The 11,361-nt window shown below is 51.1% G+C and overlaps 1 protein-coding gene across 1 annotated transcript; it reads left to right on the forward strand.

Annotated features, from left to right (window-relative positions):
- The first annotated feature begins 1,140 nt into the window (after positions 1 to 1,140).
- TGME49_201680 (eukaryotic initiation factor-3 subunit 10, putative) lies at positions 1,141 to 11,232 on the forward strand. The gene is made up of 12 exons (XM_018779173.1): positions 1,141 to 2,169; positions 2,986 to 3,128; positions 3,362 to 4,175; positions 4,754 to 4,978; positions 5,623 to 6,006; positions 6,632 to 6,855; positions 7,314 to 7,558; positions 8,063 to 8,228; positions 8,796 to 9,052; positions 9,440 to 9,544; positions 9,880 to 10,289; positions 10,443 to 11,232. The coding sequence occupies exons 1-12, from the start codon at positions 2,051 to 2,053 to the stop codon at positions 10,450 to 10,452; spliced, it is 3,102 nt and encodes a 1,033-aa protein (XP_018637435.1). The 5' UTR covers positions 1,141 to 2,050; the 3' UTR covers positions 10,453 to 11,232.
- The last annotated feature ends 129 nt before the right edge of the window (positions 11,233 to 11,361 follow it).

The raw sequence follows: 11,361 nt of genomic DNA on the forward strand, positions 1-11,361 counted from the left end.
AAAGAAAATCACGAACACCTTGACAGCAAAAACGTGCTTCTGAACAGAGATAAAGCTGATCGAGACCACCCGGGTCCAGCTTAAACCCAACCGATGTGTGCGAATGCCAAGAGATCCTTTGTGCTATAACAGACGGGCCTGCTTCGTGAACGCCCTTCTCCAACGCTTCGATCAAGCATTTATCTCCCTCCCCGTTTCCGGTTCTAAGCCATTTTATGCATCCTGTAACGGGATGATCGTAAGCGGCTAGACAAGGTCGCTACAAGAGAAATCTGTTTGCTTCCAGCGCGAATTGGACTCCTTGTCAGTGCACTTCTACGGGAATATGGGGCCGCGGTGTCCAGGCCTGTTGTACTCTTCGTTTCTCAAATGCGACCTCCGATCTCACCGAGCTCAAGCGTAGCGCTTTTACCTTTTTAAAACACCCAGATCGTGTTGAGGAGGCGAGCAAATGACTTTACAAAAAGAGCGCAGTCAAAGAAAGCTCGTGAACGGCGTTTCTTGACATCTTAGGTGATCTTTGCTGCCCTGGTCTAGTGTTTGTTGGTATTCGAACGTATCGAGGAGGTTTGAACCGGCTGCAGCTGAGTCTTTTACGTTTCACTTTTTTCACAGACTTCAACGCCCTGACACTCGAACGAGGGCAACAAGGGAGAAGGCAGCCGACTTCAGCGCGCTTCCCGTGCCGGTCGCGAAAGCGCTGCTTGTGTGCATTTGAAAAGCCGGTTTCTCTTCTACAAACAGTGTGCCCGAATGGAGACACACGTACGTGCCGTGGTCTTCCTTCAGGTTGCTGCTTTCCTTCTTTTCGCTTCTTCCCACACACTCGCGCAGGTTGCCGGTCTCAGCGAACGGTGCTGCCCGTCGATAGAGTTTTGATAACACGATGTAAGCGACACAACGACAGGTTGTGTGGCACACACCAGTTGCGGCTGAGAGTCGAGGAGAAGTAGGTTTTGTAACACAGGCGTTTCTTGGGAGTGCATGCGAGAAAAGTGCGATGTGCGTGTCGGGTCAGCGTGTGGAGGCTAGTGGGAAGGCGAATTTGCGGTGGAGGCGAGAGGGGCTACGCCTCTCTGTCTCTGCGGCGGCTTTGTCTCCTGCGGGTCCTCCTTTTTCTCAAGCGTACTCTGGCGCCCCGGAGCAGTCGCGCTTTTTTGTTTTTTCTGTGGTCCTTCTCCGCCGTCCATTTTTCTCCGTTTTCGCTCTCTCGCACTCGTTGGTTTCTCGCCGCAGTGCGGGCAGAGCTCCGGCGCGCTCGGAACGAAGACAGAGGAGGAAGGCGTGAGCTTTCTCGTTTTTCTCGATTTTCTGGTTTGTTTTGTGGAGGACGCGTGTCGACTCACTCTGGCGGATCCCCCGGTTTTCTCTGCGGCACAAACGCCCCGTTCCTTCCCCCTCAGAGAACGGCCGCACTTCCCTCCGTTTTTTGCGCAGGTCGCGAACTCCCCACGCCGCCTCTTGTGCAAGGTGACCACTGTGGAGAAAGCGTGTTTTTTGCTCCTTAAATTCTTCCCGTCTTTCTCAGACTTCTTTTCCTTCTCGTCATCTTCCGTTCTCCACACTTTTTCGTTTCCCCAACCCTCCGCCGGTCCCCCGCCTCGCCGGCGTTGGTCCTCCGCCGCCTCTTGCTACGTGTCTCCACTTTGTCAGCATTTTTCTGGCGGCTAAAAATTCACAAAATTCCCCGTCTTCCCACTTTCTCTCTAAGCAAACTCTTGCCACCGTTCTGCGCGCTTGTGTCCCCGGTTGTTTCACTCCCCTGGACTGTGTTGTGTCGATTCTCCACGTCCGAGTGGACCTCTGGACCTCGAAAGGGACCCAGCGTTTCCCCTGCGAGTCTTCCGTCGCATGCTTCACGAAAAAAGCGTTGCGACTTTGAAACCGTGCGTTCCTCGACACTTTGAGTGCTCCACACGTTTCGCCATCTCTCGCGGAAAAGGATTCGCCGCGCGACTCTCTCCTGTTTGCCGCACTCCGCATTTGCGCTCTCTTGCGCGTTCGTTCTGCCTGAAACCTTCCGCCTTTTCTCGGTTCAAAGAGCGGGAAAATGCAGTCTTTCCAGAAGCCTGAAAACGCGCTCAAACGCGCGGATGAACTTCTCTCTGTGGGCCAACAAGACGCCGCCCTCAAAATTCTCCACGGTGCCATTGGGCATCGACGCTTCCGGTGCGCATGCACACAGATTTCGACAGACGCCAACATTTTATGATTCACTCATCCGGGCATATTTTGATGTGGAGATTAAGATTTCGAGATGTAATTGACTATGTGGATGTGTGTGGTGACAATCGGGCATGACGGATCTTGTCCAACGCGTTGTTGTGACCCGAGAAATCCCGATGCTTTTTTCAGGTCTGTTGTGTGCCTCGCTCCTTCTCGCTTTCTTCCTGTCCCCTTCTCTTCCCTTTTCTGCCTCCCTGAGTCGCAACCTCATCTGTGTAGACTTCTCTGCTGGCGTTGTAATTCGTGCCGGTCCTGCGTTCCATGTCGTTTCTCGAGTTCCCTTCTCGTTTCTCTACGCCAGCTCGGTCTCTAGTCCGTTCAACTCTTTCCGGCAAAACGATGCTGCGTCGCCATGACCATATATATATATATATATATATACACATATCTGCATGTATATACATATATTATGTATTGACTTTCTTTATATACACTATATATATACATAAGTACTGATTCTTACTTCATTATATATGTATATATATGTATATATATATGTATACTGTTGTATAGTGTATATATTAACATATTGCGCATATTTCTACATGCACCCGTGCGTGCTGGGGTGCTGCTGAATCTTTCTGTCTCTGCGTGTAGCTGGGCGTATAGATGTATATATATATAGATATATAAAATAAACATGCATACATATATATATATATATATATGAGTGTGTTTGTGGCCGTTGCAAGGTGGAGAACTTGGTGTCTTTTGTCGGGTGTTTGCATGGCGATTTTGCGGGGTCTCGCTGCTTTTCAGGTCTCAAGGATGGGACAGCGTCCAGGAGACGATTATGATTCGTCACGTTCAGCTGTGCGTTGACGAGAACAAGCTGCGTCTGGCTCGCGATGGTCTGCACCAGTACAGGATCATCTCTCAGCATGCCAACATCCAGTCTCTTGGTGAGTCCGCAAGGGAAGCGGAAAAGAAGATTCGTCTGTATGCTTTTAGGAACTCGTCCTTTCTGCCACTCTGACTCTCCCTCGTTTCCTTCGGCTGTGCAACCTCTCATCCTTCTTCTCGTGCGTCCACCTTTCCACGTTACCGTCATTCTCGTCTCTCCTTGAGTGCATTCTCTCGTCTTGCTGCTCGCGTCCTCTCTTCCCTTCCTGCGCTCAACGTGGCGGCGCTGCAGGCAAAGTGATTGCGGAGCTGCGCAGCCGCGCAGAGCAGAAGCTGACGCAGGCGAAAGAGTCGGCGGCGGGGGCGTCTGCGAGTCCGAAGAGCGCGGACGCGCCGGTGTTGCCTGGACAAGGTTTGGGCGATTTGGACTCGGTCGCGGACTCTCCGGAAGACTTGCTGCTCTCGACCCTGCAGATCGAGGTTCGCTCGGCGGAGGCTCGCGGCATCCACCAGGCGCTCCGCAGCGTTTGGGACGTCTACAAGATGGTGCTCGATTTGCTGCGCACGACTCCGAAGCTCGAGCGCGTCTACCACGAGACTGCGCGGAAGGCCTTTCTCTTTTGCAAGGAGAACCAGCGTCCGCAGGAGTTCAAGCGCCTTTGCGATGTGCTCAGAAGCCACTTCGCTCTGATTCTGAAGAACCGCCACAAGGAGGACTACGAATCGCTTATGCGCCCGGATCTGCATCTGGAGACGCGCATGCAGCAGCTGGTCGTGGCGTCCGAGCTGGAGCTCTGGCGCGAGTGCTACGCGACTGCCGAGGACCTCTACTCGCTCGGCCTCCACGACTACTTCCTCAAGGCTCTCCGCACGGGGCAAGACCTCTTCCATAACAGTCGCGAGAAACTCATGCGCTGGCTGGCCATCTACTACGAGAAGCTCAGCCGCGTCACCTGGGTCGCAGAAAACTACTTGTTCCACGCTCTCGCCTGGATCAAGCTTCTTCTCCACGTCAAAGGCTTCAAGAAAAACGCTTCTCAAGAGGACCTTCAAGCCATGGCCTCCGTCGCCGTCCTCGCCGTGCTCTCGATCCCCATCTCTGGAGCGTGAGTCCAAACCACACCACACACCTACAGATCCTTCTGGATACTCATCTACATGTATATACACATATATGTATCTCTCTCTATATATATATGTATATATATATATATATATATGGGTATGTGTGGGTGCTCGTCTGCGTATATATATAAATATATTTATATCTGTTTGTATCAACAATGTATATAAACACATGCATATATATGTATATATGTATGTATATGTATGTATTTGTGTATCTTTGTGTCACTTGTCGACGCGACTAACGTTGTGATGCACCCTTGTCGTATTTGACTATTCGCGCTGAGAGTGTGGAGCTGAGAGACTCTGGGGAGACTTACAGCTTGGAGACTGCAGCGCAGTCGCGACCTCGCACGTTGTAGGACCGTTGTCTTCGAGCTCCAGGACACAGGGGGGGTCTCGGGTCACTCGATTCGGCGAAACGAGGAAGGTGTCGAGGCGGAAGCACAAATTCCTTCACAGGCATGAGAGCGAGATGCATCTTTTTGACGCATTGTACGCGTGAGTGGCAGGCACCCCATAGCGGTGCGTTGTTCCTGGAGCGTGAACGTTTGTTCAGAGAGAAGAAGCCTGGCGACGACGCCGTGACGATGGGAGAGGGCATGAACTACGGCTCTTTGGAGCAGCAGAAGAAGCTGACAATGTTGCTTGGTCACTCGACTCTGCCGTCTCGGGAGGGCCTCAAGGCTGTGCTTTTCACCAAGGACCTCGTCTCTCTCGCGGACGAGAACTGTCAACAGCTCCTTTCCTTGATTGAAAGCGAGTTCACGCCTCTCAAGCTCTGGTAAGGTGTGCCTCTCGGACTTGGAAACGCTGGTCTTCGGCATTCGCAACGCGTGACCGACTAAATAGGGTCGCCTACAGATAGTCTGGTTCCCTCCTGCCCTTTAAGGCTGTGTACGTACGCGCAGATGTGTACGCAGATCGACTGAACATGCATCCGCGAGGGAACTTCAGGGCTCGCGCTCAAGGACTCAGTGTTTAGAAACTTCTCGCTCGAATTCAAGAGAATGTGGGGAGTGTCGAGACAGAAATCCAAGACTTTTCGCTTCACGTTGTGTGGATGATGGTGTGGAGGTGCTCTGGAGCTTTGGAAAAAAAGCAGACGTTTTCTTTTTTGCATGCGGGCGGGTATCGACCAAGGAGTCTGGACAGGAAAAACGGCGCGTCGGGGGAGTGACTGAGCTCCTCGATCTTTCCGTATTTTTTTCGCGAACGCATTTGGACATGCATCGTATTTGCCTGCGTCTAGGGAGACAGCTTTGGACGTGGAAAGAGCTCGCTCTGAAGAAGAGACGACGTGTGGCGTTTGCCAAGTCACGTCTCTTCGCCCACAGGCACCGTCTCTCTCCCGCAAAAGGCAAATGCATGTCTTCGAATTCGTTTAATTCCACCTGTGAGCGCCGAAGCGTTTTGTGTGTTTCTCAGCTCTCTCTGCCAGCCTCTGTTGGACGCGGTGAGCGCGAATCCGTTGCTGGAGCCCTACGTGTATCCCTTGAAGAGGGTCATCTTCCACAAGTTGATTTTCCAGCTTTCTCGCGTGTACGCGACTCTCTCGATCAAGCACTTCACGACGCACATCTGCACGGCGTCCTTCCTTCCCTGGTCGCACGCAGAGAAGCTGTTCGTAGCGCTCGTCCAGGAGCAGCAGGCCTCCTCGAGCTCCTTCGGATCTGCGTCCGCGAACTCGAACGCGAATCTGTCTATTCGACTGGACTACGCGAGCAGCGCAATTCTCTTCGAGACTCCCGACGCAGCGGCCGCGAACACACTCCGACACCAACTCTGCAACTTGGCAAAGCAAATCGACAAGTACGTGGAAGGGGAAGAAGAGACGCCAAGAGAGGAGACAGACGGACCCCCCGAGGGAGACGGGAGGAGGAGCGGGCGAAGAAACGGAGAGAGAGAAGGTTAAGGGAGGCAGAGAGAAGCGAAAAGGGAGCGAGGCAAGATGGCGAGGTGGATCGGTAGGGGAGAAAGAAGAAAGCGAACTGGAGTAAATATGCAAGGACGCCGTGGGAGTGCGTGTGAGAGGTTTCGGATTTTGGAGGCGTGGACAAACGCAGGAAAAAAGCGCTCGTCGCTGGCGTCGAATCTTTCTTCCTCCCTGCGGAAGCGTCTCTTCGTCGACGTTGAGTTCGGGGTCTCATGCCCACACCACGATGGGGGAAGAAGTGCAGGACCACCGGAGTGGAGCTTTTTCTCAGCGGAACTTGCTTTCGTCGCAAGGCGTCCAAGGAAGCCTTCCAGAGGCGCCATGCCCTGACCTCTGGCCGCTTCAGTCGATGGCATTCACGAGGTTCCCTCTAAGAGACTCACTTTTTCAAGTTTATGCTGGCAGCCCGTGCAGCAGGGACTTATGAAGCTCAACAGAGACTTCGATTCAAAGCACAGTTCCATGCATTTCTCAATTTTTCCGGATTTTTTTCGTTCGCAGGGCGGTGCACATGATTTGCCCTGGACAGTCGATGGAGGAGAGAATGGATCGGCGCCGATTCCTGCAGGAGTTGCCGGCGCGTTTGGAGGCGGAGACGCGACGGATGGCGGAGCGCACGCGGGCCACTCACTCGCGTCGCCTCGAGAAACAGGAGGAGCAGCAAAAGATGGAAGAAGAGCGAAGAAGAAAGGAAGCTGAGCAACGCAGAGTCGAAGAGAAGCAAGGTAAGAGCCGCGGGAGACACACGCTGGACAATGCGAAAGAAATACATGAAAAGACGACAAGGAGGTGCTGTCTGCTTGCTATCGAGAATAGTGCGGTGAGACAAGGTCAGCTGGTTCTTCGTCTTTTTCTCTTGGGGGCTTTGTACGCTCGATGCAGTCTCCAGGATTTCAAACAACATGATGGGTGTTGTAGGACTTGCCTTGTGGGCGAGGAGCTCTACGTCGCCCGACTATTCTTTCTCTTCTCCGGAGGCTCTCCCTTACTCTACGTCTTTTTCTCTCTTATCTACCTTCTCACTCTTCTCCGTGATCTCTCTTCTCGTGATCTCTCTCTTGTTCTCCCCCTTCACCTCTCTCTTGTTCTCTCACGAGACGGTGTCTCTCCATGCTGCTCGTTGAGAACGCACTTCGCTCTGTTTTTTTGGAGATCGCAATTCCTATGTGTCTTTTTTTCGCAGAGCGCGAGCGCCGTGAAGAGGCGACGCGTCGTCGGGAAGAGCGACGCATGCAGCAGGAGAAAATCAAACAGAGGAGCGAGACTGCTGCCCAAATGTTGGAGGAGATAAAAAAGCTGGGCACCAAGGCTTCGAGCAATATTCTGATTAAGGGCAAACAACTAGGAGACATTAACATCGACGATGTTCTGCAAGGAAACGTCGACTACGACGATCTAGAAAAAGCTCAAATGATGCAACTCAACCAGGTCCGACTTCCCCACGTTTTCACAAGAACACAAAGCAATGTGCCCACACACATGCATATACGTACAATATATATATATATATATATATATATATATAAGATATATATATATATATATATAAATATGGATATGTAGGTAGAGGCGCAGTTATACATAAGATTCAGTTGTCTAGAGATGCAGGGAGTGTTCTGTGTGTATATGAAGACAGAAATACATCAACAACATGCTCAGAGGCAAGTATCTGTAGATACAGATACACAAAAAATGTGTGTCTATATATATATATATGTATATATAGGTACTGAATTGGATAGATATGTCGCCAGGACTGTGTACGATTATGCATATGATCCTATTCACAAGTGTATATATATAACATAAATATGCCCAGATATTTGGACAGGACTATGTATGCGTGCGCCTCTGTGCGTATATATATATATATGTATATGAATGTGTGAGTGTAGAGCGAAGTGGCAGAGATCTTTCGCTTTTTCTTTTCAGGAGAGAATTGCTCGTCTGCGGCAGAGACGCCAGAACTTCCGTCGCGTTTGTCACTTCATTCGCGCATGCCGCGAGGAAGAGTTGCCGCTCCTCATCAGATGGCAAGAAGAGCAGTTGGCCCGCGACACTCAAATTCTTCTCGACATGCAGAACCGGCACGAGGAAGGTAATCTCACCCTTTCCACATGCCTGTATTCGGACGCGTCTTCTTCCTGTCCTTCGTTCCACCTGCATGTGGTCCTCCCCATATTTTTTTCATCGACATAGCTCTTCTTTCCGTCGAACCACATCTATCGTCTATTCACCTATATATATATATATATATATATATATAAATACATGTATGCATAAAAATATGTATAACTATAGAGGTGTTTCTCTCTGTACACATATTATATATATATATTCATATATATATATATATATGTATGTATGTATGTACCAGTGTATGTGAGCCGACTGGCCCCGGCTGTGTCTACGTCCCCGTACGTGTTGAGGAGTCATTATTTCTGAGGCAGGATTGTTTATGAGGATGTTCTAGGGAGATTGATGGACTGCGAGTGCGACTGCCCGTTAGACCGTGAAATTCGTTATCGACCGTATCGCAGTTCGGCCTTGCGTTCGGTCGGGCTGCATGCAAGCAAAGGTCTAAGTGTGCGTCGAGGAGCTCGGGATGTCTGCGTTGTCTCTGGACGTCGCGCCTTCGCTTTCGTCGCCTGTTTTTCCCGCACAGAGCACAAGGCTGCCTTCGAGGCAGCGCTGGAAGAGAAGCAGATCTTCGAGGTTGTCAAGGAAGACAAGGAGAAGTGGGTTGCGGAGAAGATTGCAGTTCGTCAGAAGGACTTTGAACAGCAGGCGCAGGAGCAGCGCGAGCGTCTCCTCCACGTTCTGCGACAGGCAAAGATTCAACGCGCGCGTGCTCGCAAAGAGGAACATCTGAAGAAACTCAAAATCGAAGTCGAACGCAAGAGGATGGAGGAGGAACAGAAGGTCAGACAAAACGGAGCAAAACGCAGGCGAAACAAAACAAATCTAGATACATATATATAGAGCGAGAACCATTTACATTTGGGTAAAAATGGGTCGATTTAGATCTATTTGTTGATGTAGAGAGACAGACCAAACAGTGGAGAGACGACAGACACATAAGCATATATATATAAATATATATATATATATATATATATGCATATGCGGCTGCATGTAAATATGGAGGTGCACGCTACTTGAGAGGGATTTTCGGACCTCGGGACCCTCATCTGTAAAATGTTTTTAGGTCATATGGGTAGAGGGGTGGCGGGGTGTGATCGCGGATCTTTTCTGGAGTTTGATGATTTGTGGGATATAAAAACTGCATTGTTTCTTGTGCATTTCCAGAAGTACCTCGAGCAACTGGAGAAGAAAAGACAGGAGGAAGAGGCGAAGGCAAAACGCCTGGCTGAGCAGGCAGAAAAGCAACGTCAGCGCGAACTCGAAATTGAGGTAAGGTTGACGTTGAGATCTGCCTCTTTTTTGGTGTATCGGCTTCTCTAGTTTTCCTATCAAAACCTCTCGTCTAGATGTTCTTCTCACGACCGTGCACACTCTCCTCCCCTTATCTATTATCTGTCTCTCTGTATATGTGTATCGTTGCATATGTAGGTGTAGGTCTCTATCGGTTTATATCGTGTTTAAGTTGATCTGTTTCTCTGTATCCGTCTCTCTTGTTCTCCGCGTTGCGCACTGCGTCTCTCTTTCTTCTCTTCTTCCTTTCCTCCCCTTTTGTCTCTTTTCCCCGTTTTCCCAATTTTTTGTGATTTTTCATTTTCCTTTTTCAGGAGAAGCAGCGCCAACTGGACCTGGAAGCGTCAGCGGCTCTGCGGAGCGCCCCGCGCGCGGCGCCTGCGTCTCCTCAGAAGGTCGAGGGATCGATCTCTCCGGCGAGCAGCGTCCCTCCATCTGCAGGAGACTCGTGGCGAAAGGGTGACCGGACTGAAACCGCCCGTCGACGGGTGCCTGCTCAGAGCCAGGGTCGCGGAGAACAGGACGAGGGCTTCGAGCGCTGGAGAGAAGGAAAAGTGAACTCTGGAAACGGAAACGACGAAGAGAAGACGCGACCCAGATTCCGAGTCGCAGCCGCTGCACTGTCTGAACACCTCTCAGCGGGAAAGGAAGGACGCGATGAAATTCAGAACGGAGATGCGCAGAAGCCCGAAGACGACGGATTCACCACAGTGTCCAGGAACCGGTAAGGAAGCAAAGAAGTCCAGGGGGGCAAAGGGAGTGAAGTGGAGATATTCAGTGGGAGAAGACGGGGGGAAACAGGAGAGAAGTAGAAGTTGAAGAGTAGATGGACGAGTGCGGATGTCAATGAATTGTGATGTGTTTTGTGTGTTTTCAGAAGAAAGTGAATGCATCGACGCAGGGAAGAGAGTCTCAGGAAAAGGGATGGGTAGAACAGCGGCGAGAGACGCGCTCGGGAGACGGGAAGAGCAGAAACGGAGTGGGGCAGATGTCCATTCGAGAGTTCGCTGGACTCCGCGTGACGCTTCACAAGTGTTTCTCGCGGTGTCTTGAAGTTTTCTTACACTTCTCGAGTTACCGCAAGTTTTTCGGGTGTAGACTACTCTCTGCTGCGGCAAAACCGCTCCTGTCTAGTAGCAGAGCCGGAACGCGGTTGCGAAACTATAGGGGAGAGGGGCAGCTCTGCTGCAGCTCGGGTGTACATCCACTGCAGAGACGCGGGACTCGCGGGTAGCCCTGGGCAAGCTGCCATGAAAGTCGATTTTTCTGCAGAACAGAGGGCGCTGCCCGTTTCCAGAGATGCAGTTAAGCACCTGCGTTTCTGTAAGGTGTCGAGTTTTGCGTAGGTTCTTGTCAGCTCCGAGGGAGACTTTTGTACGATGTGCTTGTGTCTGCATGCGCGCGGGAAAAGAGGTGTGTGCTACGGCTGCGCGGGCAACTGAAGATCGCGTTTCTCGTGGCTGAGGATCGATGTGAGACAGGCCAGAGTGTTCAGTGACGTTGTTTTTTGCGATACATACGACTTCGTTTCCCCTCAACTCGAGTGGGAGCTCCACCAAAACTAGAAGAAAACGGAGTGCCGCCCTAGTGGTGGTGTATCTTTTGCCATGCAGAGCCTTCTTCGTTCCTCTGAGGCGCACGCACATTCTTTGCTCCCCTTTCCGCCGCTGACACGCTCGTGCTCTCTACTGGGCACTTAATGGAAAACGCAAAACCACCCACCCCACAGACCCTCAAAATACTTTAAAACGAGTATCTCCACTCGGGTACAGCACATAACCAGGCCATCGACCCTA

This window comes from Toxoplasma gondii, chromosome VIIa (assembly GCF_000006565.2).
Source record: "Toxoplasma gondii ME49 chromosome VIIa, whole genome shotgun sequence".
NCBI classification, from domain to species: Eukaryota; Apicomplexa; class Conoidasida; order Eucoccidiorida; family Sarcocystidae; genus Toxoplasma; species Toxoplasma gondii.